This window comes from Penicillium maclennaniae, assembly GCF_028827695.1.
Source record: "Penicillium maclennaniae strain IBT 15551 chromosome Unknown utg000003l:1.0-5670915.0:1.0-5674809.0, whole genome shotgun sequence".
Classification (NCBI taxonomy): Eukaryota; Fungi; Ascomycota; class Eurotiomycetes; order Eurotiales; family Aspergillaceae; genus Penicillium; species Penicillium maclennaniae.
In genome coordinates, this window is record NW_026623215.1 from 2,836,250 (window position 1) to 2,854,186 (window position 17,937).

At 49.5% G+C, this 17,937-nt stretch overlaps 7 protein-coding genes across 7 annotated transcripts; 3 read left to right on the forward strand and 4 right to left on the reverse strand.

Moving 5' to 3' along the window:
• Positions 1–752: 752 nt before the first annotated feature.
• Positions 753–5,032, reverse strand: bud4 (uncharacterized protein; the record flags this gene model as incomplete). Its single annotated transcript, XM_056964836.1, has 5 exons — positions 753–1,358; positions 1,411–2,102; positions 2,158–2,238; positions 2,292–4,887; positions 4,946–5,032. 5 exons carry the CDS (start codon positions 5,030–5,032, stop codon positions 753–755), a joined length of 4,062 nt encoding a protein of 1,353 aa, XP_056824789.1.
• Positions 5,033–5,804: 772 nt separating this feature from the next.
• On the forward strand, positions 5,805–7,622 carry mrh4 (ATP-dependent RNA helicase MRH4; the record flags this gene model as incomplete). The annotated part of the gene is made up of 1 exon (XM_056964837.1): positions 5,805–7,622. One exon carries the CDS (start codon positions 5,805–5,807, stop codon positions 7,620–7,622), a length of 1,818 nt encoding a protein of 605 aa, XP_056824790.1.
• A 529-nt stretch (positions 7,623–8,151) lies between these two features.
• On the forward strand, positions 8,152–8,676 carry N7477_003175 (uncharacterized protein; the record flags this gene model as incomplete). The annotated part of the gene is made up of 1 exon (XM_056964838.1): positions 8,152–8,676. One exon carries the CDS (start codon positions 8,152–8,154, stop codon positions 8,674–8,676), a length of 525 nt encoding a protein of 174 aa, XP_056824791.1.
• Positions 8,677–9,655: 979 nt separating this feature from the next.
• On the forward strand, positions 9,656–10,639 carry N7477_003176 (short-chain dehydrogenase; the record flags this gene model as incomplete). Its single annotated transcript, XM_056964839.1, has 1 exon — positions 9,656–10,639. The coding sequence occupies one exon, from the start codon at positions 9,656–9,658 to the stop codon at positions 10,637–10,639; it is 984 nt and encodes a 327-aa protein (XP_056824792.1).
• Positions 10,640–11,736: 1,097 nt separating this feature from the next.
• N7477_003177 (uncharacterized protein) lies at positions 11,737–13,479 on the reverse strand (the record flags this gene model as incomplete). Its single annotated transcript, XM_056964840.1, has 1 exon — positions 11,737–13,479. The coding sequence occupies one exon, from the start codon at positions 13,477–13,479 to the stop codon at positions 11,737–11,739; it is 1,743 nt and encodes a 580-aa protein (XP_056824793.1).
• A 1,365-nt stretch (positions 13,480–14,844) lies between these two features.
• Positions 14,845–15,432, reverse strand: N7477_003178 (uncharacterized protein; the record flags this gene model as incomplete). The annotated part of the gene is made up of 2 exons (XM_056964841.1): positions 14,845–15,071; positions 15,123–15,432. 2 exons carry the CDS (start codon positions 15,430–15,432, stop codon positions 14,845–14,847), a joined length of 537 nt encoding a protein of 178 aa, XP_056824794.1.
• A 597-nt stretch (positions 15,433–16,029) lies between these two features.
• N7477_003179 (siderophore iron transporter mirB) lies at positions 16,030–16,763 on the reverse strand (the record flags this gene model as incomplete). Its single annotated transcript, XM_056964842.1, has 3 exons — positions 16,030–16,212; positions 16,269–16,539; positions 16,594–16,763. The coding sequence occupies 3 exons, from the start codon at positions 16,761–16,763 to the stop codon at positions 16,030–16,032; spliced, it is 624 nt and encodes a 207-aa protein (XP_056824795.1).
• Positions 16,764–17,937: the final 1,174 nt, after the last annotated feature.

Sequence of the window (17,937 nt, forward strand, 5' to 3'; positions counted from 1 at the left end):
GGTTGCTATTGTTGAGGATCGGGGGCTGAGCCACTAAAGCGCTAATTGCCTGCTAAGAAGGCCAGCGTGCTCGATGATCTTATGCTTGGCGTTGCATTTCTTGCCTCGTGGTATCTTCTGTATACAGCGAATACATGTTATCGTCGCCTACATCTTCTTTCGGCTTAGTTCTCTTTGTATACCCTGGTCAAAACATATTTTGACTCCGAGGGAGATGTTTATTCCTACGCGGGTGCCTAACAAAGGCATAAGAAAAGGAATGAGCAAGACCGAGGAAACTAGATCCTTACAGTTGGAAAAAGCCTCGACCGAATGTACAAGACTCTATCGCTTCAACTCAGGAAAATTCTTTAAGTCTCATAAACCGGGGGACAATGAACCTATGAACTGATGAAGAAAAAGAAACAACGGACGTATGTCTCATTAAAGTAAAGCAGGATCTCGAAGGAATGTATCAGAAGGTGTCCTGCAATCTAGGGTCATAGCATGGTCGTAGTGCCCTCGCAACGCACATGGAGCCTTGGTCAAAAAACAGTCGCACCGAACACAATGAAAGCAGCTGCATCGTACACCAACATCAGGAAAGAGCACAAAAATGAAGAGGAAAGGAAATGGTTCTCCAAAGACAGGAGGAGAAAGTGATATGGACTGACATCCACAGGGGGAATAGAAAAGGTAATTGTGACAACTTGACATCATGGACAGGAGAAGTGAAGTGTTGGCTTTTTGTTCAATGGAGGTATCTCAGGCGCTTAGAACATGAGAGAGCGCGTTTTCTGCCGGCGAGCGTCGATACCGCCCACCTCGGGCTGGGATTGGGTGTGCTTGTGTCGGGGACGGGGAGATGAGGGCGCCTGCGCCGCAGAGCCTGCTGAGGCGGGAGCGACCCCTGTGATGTTGCTTTGTCGCTTTCCAGTGGGCGAGGGGGGGCCACCTGGAAGACGGTCGGTGGTGGAACGCCGAGCCTTCATGCTTCGTTCACGCTTGAGCACAAGTTCAGCCCAGGGTTTGACCGCACCGTTCCCAGAGGAAGATCCCTTTCCGACAGCCTCTGACATTACTCTCAGCCAACCATCCTTGTCCGCTGCGCTGTCGGCGTAAAAGTCAATCACTTCGCCGTTACCGAAACGAATACGGAAGCCTTCCTCGACGAACATATAGCCGTCCTCCTCTTCAGCGAAAGCCGACTTCCGGCGACCACCATTCTTAGTGCTGGTCTCCTTCTGAGTAAGAGACGACCGGTCATCGATGAGCTTGGAGGCTTTGGCCAGGTTGATAGTTGCCCGGGGTTGGCGTGTCGTCTCATGATAAGCAGTCAACTTGGAGCCCTGGAGTTTGAAGTAGCGACGACGCCAAAACTAATACGTGTCAGAATACGACAGTGTCAGGGAACTAATAGGTCGAACTTACGGGACAATCTCCTCCCTGTTGAGAAAGGAATCCTTCCCAGCTTCGAGCAGCAACACTCTCGGCATCCCGCATCTCGCGAATACAGGCATTCATGCTTTTGGGCATGTCGTCTTCTTTGCTGCCTTTGGGCTTGGGGACAAACAACAACTGCAATTCCAACTTGCCAATCTTGTATGGCGGACGGCGCTGCGCAGTCATGCTTGTGGTGCTCTTCTTGCTTTTGACACTACTGGGCTGCTCGTCGACGGCCCATTCGTTGAAGCAAGCAACATCGACAACATGAGGACGACCAAAGGACTGCTTTTCGTGGTCGCTGAGAGCAACATAGGCACGAGCAAAGCTTCCATCCCGAGCAACAAGGTTTCGAAGGCGGTCATAGACGGGCGCGTTAACATCCTTCGACTGTTGGGTCTGCATTTGCTGCTTCAGATCGAGCTCCTTGCGTCTGCGGGGAGAAGCGAAAACACGACTTAGAGCTGATGTCTTCTGGCGAGCAGGAGAGGCAGCGGTCTCCTGGGGATAAAGCTTGTTTTCATCGACCTTCATCTGCAGAGTCAGTTGGAATTCAAGATCGTTCTGGACAATGAGCTCAAATTCTTGGCCGATCGGAGCTGACTTGCCCAGCTCAAGCCAAGACGTTGTCACACAGTGCAAACCATTGTCCAGTGTGAGTGAAAAGTGGGAGCGCTCGCCTGGAAGAAATTAGCGATCAAACAAGATTGTGGATCACCTTCTATGGTCACTTACCACGCGGAAGAGGAAGATCCAAGTACTTGATTCCGACAACCTTGACAACGAAGACGACCGCGTTCTTCTCCTTCCTCGAAGCTGTCCTGTGCGAGTGCCTCATTTTCGTCGATAGTTGTCTGGGCCTCTTGGACGTTGCTTGGTTGACCAGGAAGGGGGGGGCACAGAACCAACACCAGGAACAGGCTTCTTCTTTGGTACAGCACCAGCCATCTTGATACTTGGACGTCGCGTGGAACCATTCCATGGCTCGGTAGTCCAGGTCTGCTGGCTCGGCTTGCGAGGGGAAGAGCCCGCGGAGCGGGTGCCGCGCGGATCTTGCGTACAGTGTTCGCTCGTTTTCATGGGTTCGTCTTCGTTATCGATACGGTTGTTGGCGATGACAACCTTAGTATTTTGCCGCATGAGGTAGCCTCTCTGTTGATTGCAAAGTTTGTTAGCGGGTCTGACAAAGTCGGCAAATTTGGGAAGTCCTTGGGTTCGAGAGGCCAGCGGGCGATCCGCCTGGGAAGCTGGGACTGGAGAATAATCAATTTGGGAAAGAGCGAATTGGAACGCAACCTTTTGAGATTCAATGACGCGGTCAAACTCCCTGTCGAGGCCAAAGCCAAGACTTTCCTCCTGAATGCTGAAGGGTATGTCGAGTTGCATCAGGCTTGACTGGCGTTGAGATGGGTTGGTTGGAAGTGTCAGCTGCGGTGCCAAATCGGTGAATTTGTCTTCGCGCTCAGTGTCGGTGGAAGACTGCCGGGTGAGAGACGGCATTGGAGGCGCATGTTGGCCGCTGATCTTGCGACGAGTCGCAGCCATGGACTCCATATCAGCAGGTGTTAGCGAGGGTCGAGTTTTGAGACCAGCGCCAGGGGCTTTGATAGTGGCGACTGGTTCAGGAACGGATTCATCGGAGGAACTTTCGAAGGCTTCATCATCCTCCTCGACTGCATCATCACCGTCCTCAATGGGATGTCGAATGACGGACTCTGGCGTAGAAGGCTCGGAAATCTCATCTTCGTGCTCCTGCTTGATCTCGGGAGTCACAGGACGGCCAAGGGATTGGCGAATAGAAGCCATGTCAAATCCATGACCTTGGTCAGCCTGAGGGATCTCTTTTGATTCCTCAATCTGATGTTCAGATACACCTTCATCGTTTTTCTCGGCGATGGGGGTGGTCTGACCAGAGTTGTCCTTCACAGTAGCCTCCGTAGCCTCCGCAGCCTCACGCAGTGAATAATTGCTATCCTCGTCATACTTGGCTCGCTGGTCTTTTGAGGACAGGCTATTATCAGAATAGTTTTGATAGTAATCAGGGATGGCATAAAGGTCGTCGTCGTGCGCCTCCTCTTTAATGATCACACTGGAACAATCGTCATCGTCCTTTTCCAGAGACGGAATGGGGACATCTGGGTCATAATGGTCATAAGGGTTGGGGCTAGAGGCAATTTGAGAGTCATCATCAAAAGCATCATCATCATAGCTGTCGCTCCTGCGAATATCCCGTAAAATGGATTCGCGAGAAATGCGTGGAGGAGAGAAGACGTCGTGCCCTGATGCTTCTGCGCATTGTGTCTCACTTTCAAGGGCCGACTCCGCGAGTTGAGACTTGGCTGATGCTTTCAATGGCTCATTCGTCTCCTTGTCGTTGTCATCTCCATCCCCTTCATGCTCATGGAGCATCATGAGCTTCAATCGCTCTTCCAAGGACACGCCGCCGTTGAGGTCAGATTTGCTATACGATGCGGGACGGGGAGCGGCGGGCAAGCCACGCTCACTACCACTGCCACGTTCGAAGGCGGTGGCCAACTTCTCCGGCGAAGTTGGCCGAGATCCAGACAAGGACATGCGTGCAACTGAAGGCAGCGGCGGTAGCGGACGACGCTCGCCATTGGAATCAAGAGACTCCACTCGAGAATGACTGCTAGAGTCTCCTCCGCGCGACACGGGACGTTCGTCAGAGGTGTCATTGTCGGTGTTCTCAACGAAAGAGTCCTCTTCCTCATTTCCACTTTCAGGACTCATGAAACGCCAATCCTCGGGGAGAACCACTGGGGTCTTTTCAATATCCTCGAGTGAGGCATCAAAGCTGTCGTCTCGCTCAATGGATGACTCATGCTCGAAACTGACATCCACATCCTCCTCCGAGTCATAGCTATTTTCACGGGACCCTGAAGCAAGAGAGGAGGGGTCAGGGGTGCGCATCTCATATTCATTGACTTGCGGGGGTGCAGCGTCGAACTTGACACTCTTCCCGTAAGCAGCGTTATCATGCTCGGACCAAATGTCATGCGACGGATCAAACCCCTTGCCATACCGGCTGCCCTTAGACAGTGATGACTTTCCAGGGGAAGGCTGATCTTTACTTGGAGAAATTGGTCTCGGAATGCATGCCGCATCGTCCTCGTCAACGAATTTTGACTTGGCGAGATTCATTTGGCTATCGCGGTTCGGTGACCGATCAGCGGCCATTGGTCTCTGTGGTACATTGACATTGGCTGGGTCATATTCAGTATCGCGAAACATGCCGGCATTGTTCTTCACTCGCGACGCGCGCTTGAGGTCCTCGAGGGATGGGCGACGCGCAGGGAAGTAAGAGGATTCCGGGTCATATGGCATACGGTTTTCGGCGCCCTTGGCAAACGGAGTAGGAGATTCGCGACCCTTCCAGAAGAGACGCTGGGCAGATGTGTTGTTTAGAGGGGAGACATCGTAAGCAGCGGCTTCGCCAGCCGGCATCTAATAAGAGAATGTCAGTAAGGTCTCTTACTCAGTTGCTGCACCGGTGTGATATTACCTTGGTTGTTTGGTTCCAGATAGGAGAGTTGCGTCTCTGCGCCATGGGGCTTACTTCAGAGAGTGGTCGCTGACCAACTCCGCCCATTTTAATGTTGTTCTGCTTGAGACGATGGATGTGATGAAAAATCAACGGTTTGTCTGATGACGTGTCAGCGATTGCTCATTGCGGTCGAGAATTACGCCCAGTCCGAGGCGAAGCGTAGAAGACAAGCCTTGAACAAAGCCAACATGCAGCATACCTTTGTAAACAGATACCAGGCGTCGCGAGGAAAATCAGCGTGACCCGGTACACAACACTGAGAAAAGTCGTGTCAATCGTCTGAGGAATGCGACAGCAACAGCCACACCAAGTCAAAAACAGAATAAACAAAGAGTCTGGTGGTAAAGATGGAATGGATAACGAAGGGATAAGAGGAGATAGAGGATAGAGGGTAGATCTCGATATCTATTCCATGGATCCGAGAGTGGATTGTTCCCCCGAAGCAAGTTACTGATGTTGACAGACTGGCGGGAGTCTCCATAGCAACGCGTCTACTCAGATGTTTCAGGTGGAGGACGTGCGGCTGACTCATCCCAGATAACGGTCACCTGATATTGGTGCCTGAGACGTCAGGGTCCTGAGATCGGCACTAGTCTGGATAGGGGATGGTGCGAGAACTTTCTCATAATCTGGTTTTCTCTGGTTCCAGTTCACTGACGCAAAACGCAGTTTTGCTGAACCATCACCTCTGTTTATCAAATTGACCACAGGTAGGATGCCTCTGCCGGTGCGCTCTTCAATATGCTTCCTGTGCAAATCGAGAGCATCTATTGCCCCAGTGCCGGCCCTGATCTCGGCGTGGCAGGCTTCACGGTCCATGGCCACGCTGCGCCGCAAGCCCTCTCGCATGACACTATCGCCCAACGTCTCGAAGCCTACCTTGAATAAGCCCCGCTCAGGTCGATCTAGAGATGGCCCTTTTGCTGGTATGAATCAGAAAGAGGCTCGAATTCGAGACACTCCACGTTCCAGGTCCCAAGCAGCTCTCAAGCGATCTGGCGAAGAAGGCAAAGGCAAAAGCGAAAAGAAGGAAAGCCCGCTCTACAAAGCATTGAAGATGCAGACAACTCTGTCGCCAGTTCCTTACGCTCGTCGTACTGCCACCAAAGCGAGGTTGGCCAACGTCACAAGCTTCGACCACTTTCCTCTCTTGCCCGCAGTTCGACAGGCGATCTTCGCTCAAGCCCTCCCTGGTCTGGCCGACGTAACGCCAACTCCAATTCAACGACTCGCAATTCCTCGGTTACTCAAGGAAAACGATGGCAAAAAGGATATCGTGAAATCGACCAACGAGGAGGCCCCCAAATATGAACAATTCCTGCTTGCAGCGGAAACTGGCTCGGGAAAGACTTTAGCCTACCTCTTACCGATTGTAGATGCCATCAAGCGCGCCGAGAGGGTCGAAAAAGAGGAACAGGAAATCATTGATGCACAAAAGGCGAAGGAGCGGGAGGAGAGATTGAAGAACCGGACATTCGAACTGGAGCCCGAGGAGCCGCCCATGACTGATGCCGGTCGCCCTAGGGCTATCATTCTTGTGCCTACCTCAGAATTGGTGTCGCAAGTCGGGGCCAAGGTCAAGGTCCTTGCTCACGGTGTCAAGTATCGTTCCGGAATGATTTCATCGACCCTTACTCCTCGCCGAATCAAGAACACCCTCTTCCACCCGGACGGTATCGATATTCTGGTCTCCACTCCCCACCTTCTCTCCTCCATCGCCAAAACGAATCCCTATGTTCTGAGTCGTGTCAGTCACCTCGTGCTTGATGAAGCCGATTCTTTGATGGATCGGTCATTCCTACCCACAACAATGGAGGTTGTCGACAAGGTGACGCCTTCACTCAAAAAGCTCATCTTCTGTTCCGCCACTATCCCCCGCAGTCTCGATAACCAGCTTCGCAAGAAGTTCCCTGATGTGAAGCGCCTGACAACCCCGAATTTGCACGCCATCCCTCGTCGTGTACAGCTCGGCGTGGTGGATATTGCCAAGGAGCCTTACCGAGGCAACCGGAGTCTCGCGTGTGCTGATGTGATCTGGTCGATCGGCAAAGCAGGTGAATCCAGTGATGGCGAAGACTTTGGTCCTTTGGCGAAGTACATGGGCCCAAAGGTCAAGAAGATCATTGTCTTCGTCAACGAGCGTGAAGAGGCAGACGAAGTTGCTCAATTCCTGAGCTCCAAGGGTATCGATGCCGTGTCCTTGTCTCGTGACTCCAGCTCCCGCAAGCAAGAGGAGATTCTCGCGGAATTTACTGAAGTTGAAACTCCTCCCACCTCGGACGAGATCGTGCTGGCCCAAAAACAGCACCGCGCCGACAAGTCTGTTCCTTTCGACCTTCCCGATTCGAAATCGGAGGTTATGCGCCGCCTGCCCAACACTAAGGTTCTTGTCACTACCGACATTGCCTCCCGAGGCATTGATACGTTGGCTGTGAAGACCGTGGTGCTTTACCATGTTCCCCACACAACGGGTAGACTTCATTCACCGCCTGGGTCGGCTCGGCCGTATGGGCAAGCGTGGCCGTGGAGTTGTCCTAGTCGGCAAGAAGGACCGCAAGGATGTCGTTCGCGAGGTTCGCGAGGGCATGTTCCGTGGCCAGGCCTTGATTTAGATACATTGCATTTACTTGTATAAACCATATACCGTGTACCATATGTGGCGTTCCTGAATTTTGGGGTGTTTTGCGATTTGGAAAAAGACGAATACCCGGCATTCTCGGATTGGAAAGTCATTGTATGATAGTGGATATGAAAGCTCAATTCCTACTCTTTTGGTAAATTCTGCGTCAGAGATAACTTGACCTCAAAGTATATGTAGTTGTCGGTGGCTTTCCAGCTCACTCGAGGATATTGACGTTTCCGCTGAGGTTCCATTGAGCTCTATCCTCAGTCATTGAGATTGTGATATATCTCTCGAAGCTTTGGACCTCTCACTTTTCCCCCACTGCCTCAACTGCAACAAGAGCGACAACGAAACGGACCCACTAAAACAATGTGTTCGATGCAAATCAGTACGCTACTGCTCCCGAGATTGCCAAAAGGCAGACTGGAAGAAGCATAAGAAAACCTGCGTGGAGTTTGCCCAAGCGGCTGGCGAGACACCGAGTGCCCAAGGCACTGCAAGCAGCAACAACAACAACGCGGAAAGTCCCTTGGAATTCCAAATGGATAAACCATTCACCCAACTCTATGCGAAGAAGTGGCTTCACGGCCGCCCCGAAAAAGATGTCTACAGACTTCTGATCGACACATACCGACTTCGAATGGAGGATGATTACACCATTAAGGGAGACGTGGATGAGGACAGTATCTACAAGGGGAGAGCAAGTGGAGTAAGGGGCTTTCAACGATTCTTGCGCTTAGCGGAACGGAGAGGACGGGAACTGTTGCCTGACTGGTGGTCTCCTGCCCAGGCTAAGGAATGTGTAGCCTTGGGTTCCGGACGGGACGAGGATTACAATTTGAGACACGCCGTTGAAAAGTCGGATATCATTGAACAGTACGGGGAGCGGCTGATGCCTATGCAATTGCGTATGCTTGGTGAGCAGATTTATGGGACTGGCCCGAGCGGAACATCTGGGGCTGGTATGCTGCAAATGCAAATGGAGGCTGAGAATGGAAGCGGCTCTCTCGATTCAATTTTGGATATGAGCCCGCTTCTGAAGAGTTTCCCAGGGTCCAGCCTCTGAGTCTTTAGTCCCAAGGTTCTTGAGCATACGGACAAGTGTCACGGTGCCTGTTTTATGTGAACTCCCCTTTTCTCGGTGTCTTTCCATAGCTTAAATTCATCATGCTTTACACCTTGCCTCGATATATGTAACTCGTTTCTCTGGGTTGAATATATATTTAGTAAGGCCCACGTCTGTGCAGTCTCAAACAAAAAGGCCTCGATGTCAACTGAGCTTGTAAGACTTTCTGGGAATACAAATGAAGATGACTTTAGGTTGCCGAAATTGAGGGCACACCAAGTGCATCAACATGTGCAAATATGCAAGGACCTCAAGGAGTTGGTTAACCCGCTCCGATAATCTAACTTTGTTTCCAATTTCAGCTGCTTCTTTCATACCTTTAACCACTGTGAAAAGGAAATGAGAAAATGCAAATGATATGAAGGGTGTATCGGTCTATCGATTTATATCATGCAGGATTTCGGGCTTGGTGGAAGTAAAAGCCAGGATAGTGGAAGCTCGCGGGGACCTATCGGCAGCTGACCCTCCGCGCGCGGTGTTTTAAGCTTTACTTTGACTTTCTGCCGCACCAGGCTGAGTGCATATGTGTTATCGCCACTTGGGAGGTCTTCATTGACTAGGCCTGATTAACCCTCAATGGCGGCATCGCCCATTACCGACGGTACTCAAAGAACTAAATTACCTGTTGGGTTCCACCTGACGGGACCCAGAAGAGGAAACGGGGACCAAGGGATTTATGACTAAATCCTAGGTCCTCGTTAGCTTTTTCTGGATCCCCATCAGCTACTTGCCCGAGCGAATCCGGTCACTCCCTAGTCCGCAATGAAGTCATTAGCACCCTGTCGCGGCGAGACCGGTCGATCGACGAAATCGAGGGCATACACTTGACACACCCTTTTCTTCTCGTGCCCCAATCTAGGAATTCACAACACCACAGTGAAGAACATCTATCACTTTCGGATATCGTCAGTCCGCAAATATGGCCAACTTCATTAGCCAAGCGCTTTGGACTCAATCCTTTTGCATCCCTTCGCCTCCTTTGACGGAGAAGAACCTGCCGGACCAGAAAGGCAGAGTCCATATCGTCACGGGTGGATACGCTGGTGTTGGTAAAGAACTGTCTGCGATTCTTTACGAAAAGGGTGCGACCGTGTACATCGCGGGCCGCAACGAGCAGAAAGCCGAAGACGCCATGCGTCAAATCGAGGAGGAATATCCCTCGGCTTCGGGTCATTTGCGCTTTCTGCTATTAGACCTCAACGATCTGACATCCATCAAGGCGAGCGCCGAGACTTTCATGGCACAGGAATCTCGCCTTGACGTTCTCGTCAACAACGCCGGTGTGATGTTCCCTCCGGAAGGATCCAAAACAACCCAAGGCCATGACTTGCAATTTGGAACCAACATGCTGGGTCCGTTTCTGTTCACTAAACTCTTGATGCCCATCCTAGTGGAGACCGCCAAAACTGCTGTCCCAGGTTCAGTGCGGGTTCTCTGGGCTTCGAGTTTAGGAATCCAGGTCTTGTCTCCAAACGGGGGTGGCATGGTGCTTGATGAATCGGGCGCACCCAAAGTTCTTGATAATCAAGAGACCAACTACGGGCAGACGAAAGTCGGCAATGTCTTCTTGGCCGTCAAACTGCAAGAGCTGTATGGCTCTCAAGGTGTTCGAAGTGTCTCCTTCAACCCTGGAAACTTAAAGACAGAGCTTCAGCGTCACTCTACCGGATTAATGATGAAATTGGCGGATTTGATGCTCCACCCAGCAAAATTCGGTGCTTATACTGAATTGTATAGCGGCTGGAGCGAGGAAGTCGGTGCTGATAAGAGTATCACGTATGTGATGCCTTGGGGAAGGGATGGTACACATATCGTCAGGTCGGATATCCAGAAGGCTATCGAGAATGGATTAGCGGACAAAGTCTGGAATTGGTGTGAGTCGGAGACTAAAAGTTACTTGTAATTGTCAGACTAGTCCAGAGCACGCTTGTATTTATTCTGTAATTCATTGATTGACTATATAGGAACATTGAAGATAAACAAATTGTCAGCATTTGTCCCTTGCTTGAGGATTAGCTATTCTCATGTCTTTCGTTTCTTGTTGATATGTATCTTTTCCACATGGACTCCTAGAATCAGGGTTGACCTCATTTCTCTCGCGCGTCACACGCGTCAACGTGTTCTGCCACACTATACTGCCAATCATTCGTGCTTCAATATCTAACGATGATAGATCTTGAATAGAGGAGAACACCTGAATATAGACAAACAAATACACATATTTGATGTTTTGTCTCTCTCGTAAATTTATTCATGTCACAAGTATGCCCTTGATCTTTCAACTTGTTCTTGACATCATTTTGTGTGCCTCTCCCGAGCTCTGGTTAGAGGTCTTTAGATAATTTAAGACACCACGAGATGGCCTTCCATAGCTCTGATGAGAGTAGCAACAGAACTAAGTCGTGTAGGAATTATCTGCATCTGTAGAAGGGGTTCGTGCAGATGACTTTGCCTCGTGTCTTTGACTATCTTAACATCTACCAGCAAGATATTATTTCTCCTTAAAAGTCACAATTTTGGTTCATCAAGCCAAGTAACTTAATGGTTGGGCATGAAAATCGTCTTGATTCTGAAGGAGGCTGTCGATAAAAAGGGGATAAAGTGAATCACCATCCGCTTGACCTCTGGCCGCAAGGCCCCGTGGCGCGGAGATTGGTGCCTCATGTTCGCATTATTGATGAGTTGCAACGAAAAATGAAGATCCCAGATGCCATAGTCAACATTCATCCGCATTGTGGGTCGACCGTGATAAGTTGTGACCACGGGTGCGGAGTTAGAGCGGACATGACTACTTCGACTAGATTATAATGCCTTTCAATTATTTTTCTTCGCATAGTACGGGCATCTCTTAGAAAACAAAGACGGATATATTATACCGTCTTCTTATGTGGATCGTATTACCCAATGAAAGGGATACTACATTGGACACGATTTCAGAATGTCAAAAAAATTCACAATTCATCCAGTGATTATATCCAATTATTCATGCACATATAAAAATTAATTTGAGACACTGTGACAATCTTGCAACGGAGCTATCCCATTACAGGAAGGCAAATTGCCAAGCCTACAAAAGCATGAAGACTGAATTTCAACATCTGCATCCACAAGGGCAATGAGAAGCTGCTCCTTGATAATTTCGGCCTCTGTGTGGCGACCTTGAAGCTGGAGACACTCATGGTAGCCATGAAGAGCCCAAACATTGTTGGGATGTTGATGGGCTCGTGTGGCAGTCGGAAGAAGTCCCAAATCTTCGGCATAGGCTTGTGCAGCCTGCTCGACCATGCCTTGCTCCAGAGAGAGGGCTGCATATGCATGCCGTGCTGGAAGCATCCACCCCCATGGCTCAGCAAAGGGCAATGCGTCTTCCAGAACAACTGCGTCCGATAACCTGCTGAATGCTGTTCTGTAGTTACCCCGTCTATACTCGATTTCGCCGTCCAGCATAGCCGATGCTACTTTGAGAATGTCCGTGATTTTGTTAGGAAAGTCCAGGCGAGTGGGTGGAACAAGCTCAGAAGCGGATTTGAAAAACTTTCGCTCCTTGTCGGCTTCGTCGAGCTGTGCTGTAGCCGCATACGCGATACCCTTCCCATAGTGTCTCATAGCGTTGGTGACGCAATAGAGCTTCTTGTCTTCAAGCGGGTCGAGCTTCTTGAGCTCGTCCCACATTCCAAAGCGAATCAGAACATGAACTCTAACAGCTTTGAAGAATTCCATCCAATTCACAAGTGCAGGCGTTTCTACCCGAAGCATTTCTTCCGTGATAGTAGCCTCCATTCGATCTGTCGCCGAAAGTGCAACCTTCATCTTGCCACAAAGCATCGCAGCATAAATGAGAGAGTGATAGTCATGGAGACGATAATAGCTGTAGAATGTCAAGCCTCCATTTTGTTGGAAAAACTTATCGTCTGCAATGGTCGCCTTTAAATTGTATTCGACTGCGCGCCGATAGTCACCCACGAGGACGTCAATATGGGCAGGCATGTGGTAGGTATGGCCTGCGTCTGGGAACATCTCGCGGATCATCTCTGCTGCAGGCAGGGCAGCCTCCGGAGTGGCTGACATTTCCATCAGGTGAATGTACATGTGCGCGGGACCCGGGTGCTGTTCGACGCCTGGCATTTTCAAAGTTCGATCAAGCAGGTCTTTCACTTCAAATACCGGGGAAGACGCTATAGGGAGTCCCGTAGAGGCGTCAAATAATCTTCGTGGAGCACAGTTCATCAATGCATCAACAAAGAACGTGATGATGTCAAAGTCTTCACGACCGAAGCTGAGATAAACCTCTCTCATAGCATCGGCATAAGCTTTGCTACACGCAGCAACGTCGCTGCCAGGATCGTCGTTGGGATATCGTTTTGCAAGAGCCTGGATGATCGCTTGCTCCCAATTCGACGCATTCTTAACTCTCTTCAGGGCTTCTTGAGAAAATACATAACACTGTTCGATTGCTTTGAATCGGTCCTGCTCGTCAAATAACGCCCATGTCTTGTTGTAATTGGAGCCAGAACAGAAAGACACCCCCCAATACGCCATAGCACAGTTCTCGTCGTGCGCAATTGCTTGCTTGTAACAAGTTATTGCTTCATCATGATTGAAGCAGTACGTCCAAACAAGTGCCCTATCAAACCAGATCTGGGCGTCCCTAGAATTGGTACTGACTTTACGGCCCAGTGTTCCTAAGTCGAAGTAGGGGTCACTTGTGGCCCTTGCAAGCGGCTGTCGCTCACACGCGTTCATTTTTTAAAGATGTACAAGCCGATCACAGAGTGCACTGTGTCAAAAACCTCTCTGTTGTCGATACCAAGAGGTAACTTTGACCCTGAAAAAGGTCACATGAGCCATTTTACGAACCGTGAGGGGTAACTTATGCATCGGTGGTAATCTTTAGCGCCGGTCAATTCGCGCCATCCTGATTCGGTAGTCGAACCAATCTAAAGAACGTTTCGCAAGATTCGAAACCGACCAAGCGCATGGTCCAGACTTTTTGAATATTGAAATATCATTTTACAGTGAGCATGAATCAGTACATACGACCATAGGGTGTGGAGAACAGGGCTTCCCGTCCGCTCAGCCGTACTTAAGCCACACGCCGGCAGGTTAGTAGTTGGGTGGGTGACCACCAGCGAATCCCTGCTGTTGTATGTTTTTGTTTTTGTTCAGCCCTGTACTGTATAGACTTGTTGTGGCGAGTCCTGTCGCCCCTTTACTCTTTTGGTCCACTTTTGCTTATATTGTCCCCATTTCTTTCTAAGTGTCCTTAAGTTTTGAGACAACAACAATTGATTTAGTCAGATTGAACAAAGTCTGACTTCAGCCCTTCACAATAGGCTCTCGCCAGTGACACACGCACGTTAGGGGCCGTGAGCTGTGGGCGCTTGCATACCGAACCTTCTAGCTGGCTGGACGATGTGATTGGGCGTCGGGCTCTGAGAACGGTCTGCTGAATTAGCCGAACAACGGCAATTTGGAAACGCAAGATGAATGAAACATTGGGAGCCCTTTACCCCATTCAACCTTGCCGAGCTTTCCCCGAAAGGGAGTAAGTTGGCAATAAATGTTATTTCAGCGACCTCCTCGATCGTGTATTGGAGTCATGGAGAAAGATGGAAAGGCTGTAAATGGTCGGGCAAACCGCGAAAAGAAATTTCAACCGAAGAAAGACTATTTACGAATAGGCGACGTGGTCTTTCCTTGTTGTGGCTACCATGTTTCTATCTCCACCCTCTGCCCGAGGAAGGACTGATCTAGTACGGACATATTCGACTAAGAGAACCCGAGAAGCAACTTCCCTGGTATATAGGATATACAGGAAGAAGACGAAGAGTATGGAGAAATCCTGGTGAGCCAGGTAGCCTATGCTACCTCACCATATCATCAAGCAGTAATGTGATCTTGAGCATGACCTTCTACACTAAAACTAGGTATTCAAAACGAGTTAGCGAATGTAACTCTGGAACGCGAGTCTATCTCACTCTCTATCTTGCTGGGATACAGAAGCAAGAGTAGGACCTCGATCCTTTCCACTTTTTTCCGCTTAGGTTTTGTTTCTCGTCCTTGTCCATTCACTTCTAAGCATATCACTAGTGGTCAAAAGGTCCCAATTTAAAACAGAAGCTGTGATACGTCCGTATTCTTTTCGATTTTGATATTTTTCATCATCAAAACCCACGCAACGGAAAGTGCCATGATAGAGGTCCCGGCAATCATCATGTTGCGTTGGCTTACGGCATATGCGTTCTGAATGGCAATGCGAGTAGCCGAACCAACAGGATAGCTCAGCTGAACATCCAATGATTCATAAATCTCCGACCATTGGTCTTGAACATCAGCTGGTAGATATTCGCGCAACTTGACAGGAAGCGTGTTGGTCTAGATTGCACCCGAAACACTGCTGCCAACAGCACCACCCAGGTTACCGAATGTGCTAAGCAATGCCAGCATGGCAGCGTATTCTTCGTGCTTGGAGGCAGCCAGAACCGCAGCCTGCTCGATAAGGATGAAGGTTCCACCGCCGACTGCAAGAAAGATCTGGCACATGCACATGTATCCGAGACTATGCCCGGGCTGTCGGAAGTAGATCATTAATCCGTTGGCAAGAAGGTAGAGGAGCAGTGCACCCATCAGCAGCCACTTGAATCGACTGGTGACTCTGATGAGGTAGCCACATCCAATCAACCAGATAGGATCCATCAGATCGAAAATCGAACTAATGTACCCAGCCTACGTCAGGCTAGTGTTATAAACGACCTGCAGATAGGAGGTAAAGTAGGCGTTCCAACAGTAGTAAGAAACTTGGTAGGCAATGTCTAGTAGACAGCACCAATAACAGTACGGTTGGTGAGCAAGTGATACGGAATGAAGGGCTTGGGTGCCCCCCAGCGCTCGTAGACAACAAAGAGCACAAGAACGAAGAATCCGACGATGATCATAGAAATAATCTTCGCTGATTTCATTCGCCGGTGGTATTCCCGGCAATATTGAACGCAACAAGAAAGAGGATCAGACCGCCAGTCATGAGGAATATACCTCCACCTGTTGGGATAGTATCAGCCTTGTGGGCAAGATCTTGCTTTTTAGAAGCTTCATTCGGGGATATTGAACCTACCATCAAATTCAACAAGGTAATAATGAACGCTTTGTATCCAGGTACGAGTGCTTCGCGGCTTATATTGTAGTCGGCCCTCTTTGTCTGCCTTCCGCTTGGCAAGCTCCCAAGTGACTATCAACGGTAGTGCGACAAGAGGCAGGATAATACAGATGGTACCGTAAGTCCAGCTCCAGTTGGTCTCATGAGTTTGGTTCGACAAAAGGGGCACCGGCAAATGCGGTGATGACATTGGGAGAGGAAGTGAAGGCAAAAGCGATGCCTCGATTGCGCAGTGACGATGTATCCGAGGTGATCACGTCGACGCAATAGATCACACCAGTGAATCCGATCGTGTAGAATGCCTTGATCAAAGAACCCGTCAGCTTCAACGGCATAATCATGGTCGGGGGGGGTTCCTGAAGGTTAGAAAGGAGCTTACTTGAGCAGCGCAATAAGTTGCAATGTCGTGACAGCAGGCCATCATAATGAGACCCATGATGGCAATCACTAGCATAATGAAGATGCCGAGGGTCCGATCCCACAGATTCAGCACTTTGGCAATTGGCATCAGACACGCTGCGCTCATTACGCTTGTGACAACGCTGATCACGGTGAGCAGCGAGTGACTGGAAAAGTCACTTATAATGTATGCGGACAGATTCGACGTCAAGTTGCTGTTGAGTCCATGGACAAAGTAAAGCATCCACATGCTATGTGCTCGTTAGTCATTCTTCCTCAGACTTGTAGAGACTGATTTTACTTACCATGCATATGCGATAATCAGTGACTTCTTGGACCATGAAGAGGTAATTGCTTCAGCGACACAAACACCATCCTGCTTGTCTTTGTCCACATCAACAGGTCGATGTTCGCGATGTAAAGGAACCGGGTCTTCGTTGACTTCAGTCATAGTCGCAGGCTTAGAAATGGTCATTCTGACCTGGATTGAAGCAAAAGAAATTGACTGATAGACCTGAAAGTTGATTTTTCTAGGGAAGCTAAGGCTATTTTAAAGCCAAGCATAACAAGCGTCTGTCTCCGAATACTTTTCTTTACGTTGTACGCCCCACTAGATTTCTCCATCTAAGTAAAATTTTCCACCTCCCAATACTCCGGAAACAGACTGTTCCGGGTGGGTTTGGGGCTAAAACTTACTGATTATTGGCACTTGCTCAGTCTCGCCTGCCTGCCTTAGAAATGGTGAGTGGATGTTGACCACTGATGGCCTGATTTTGGTAGCGAAACCAAGGGTCGCACCATTTCACATCTATGATCTCAAGCTGGAAATGCTTAGGCAATGGCGATAAGGTGAACTTATTCTCACATTCTCTCCTTGAACCTGGGGGTTCGTCTTCCGATCTTCCCTTGGCACTGATTGATAACGTCAAGACCCCACTATCTAGCTTGTGTTGATGGCCCTCGCCGAAGGTACCCTATGGTCTCAATTTTCAATCATGGGGTCTATGGAGCCAATTTGCGGCCAATTTGGGACGTCCTCGTGTCATAATTGGCTATGACTAGTCAAGGCACGATCATACTGTAACCCCCAGAAAACGTGGCGATACTTTGAAAATTGTCGCCTAAAAGTTGTGGAGATCCTTCTTCGCAGGCATGAAGGCGACATCGATCAGTCGAGAGGAATCGACAAACATTGAATTCTTGAGCCGCAGGTCCAAGTAGGCTTAATTTGGTTCATCATCCCACGAACTCACAACCGAGTAAATCAGTAGACCGTCAAGGAGCTGTGAGACTGTCGGCGAGGACAATGCAGCGGAAAGGGTCACCCTCTTGGCTTCTTGGCACGACTGAAACATTTTTCTCATAGCGGGCACATCCGAACGAAAACTCCGTTACTAGTGCAAAGAGCTCGATTCGGCGGCCGGACCCTGAAAATCTTATCAGTCTTATCAGATGCACCACGATCTTGTTAGGGATTTCCTCTATGAGTCCAGTGATGAATGCATCATGGCGAGAATTCCTCATCCATGAAACATTTGTGCGGAAGCCTCGGGTCCATCTGGTAAGATCTTTGCCAAGCGCAGAAGAGAAGAACTTCATAGCATGTGTTGCTTCCCCCTTTCCACTGACTTTTGTTCATTATGAACAAA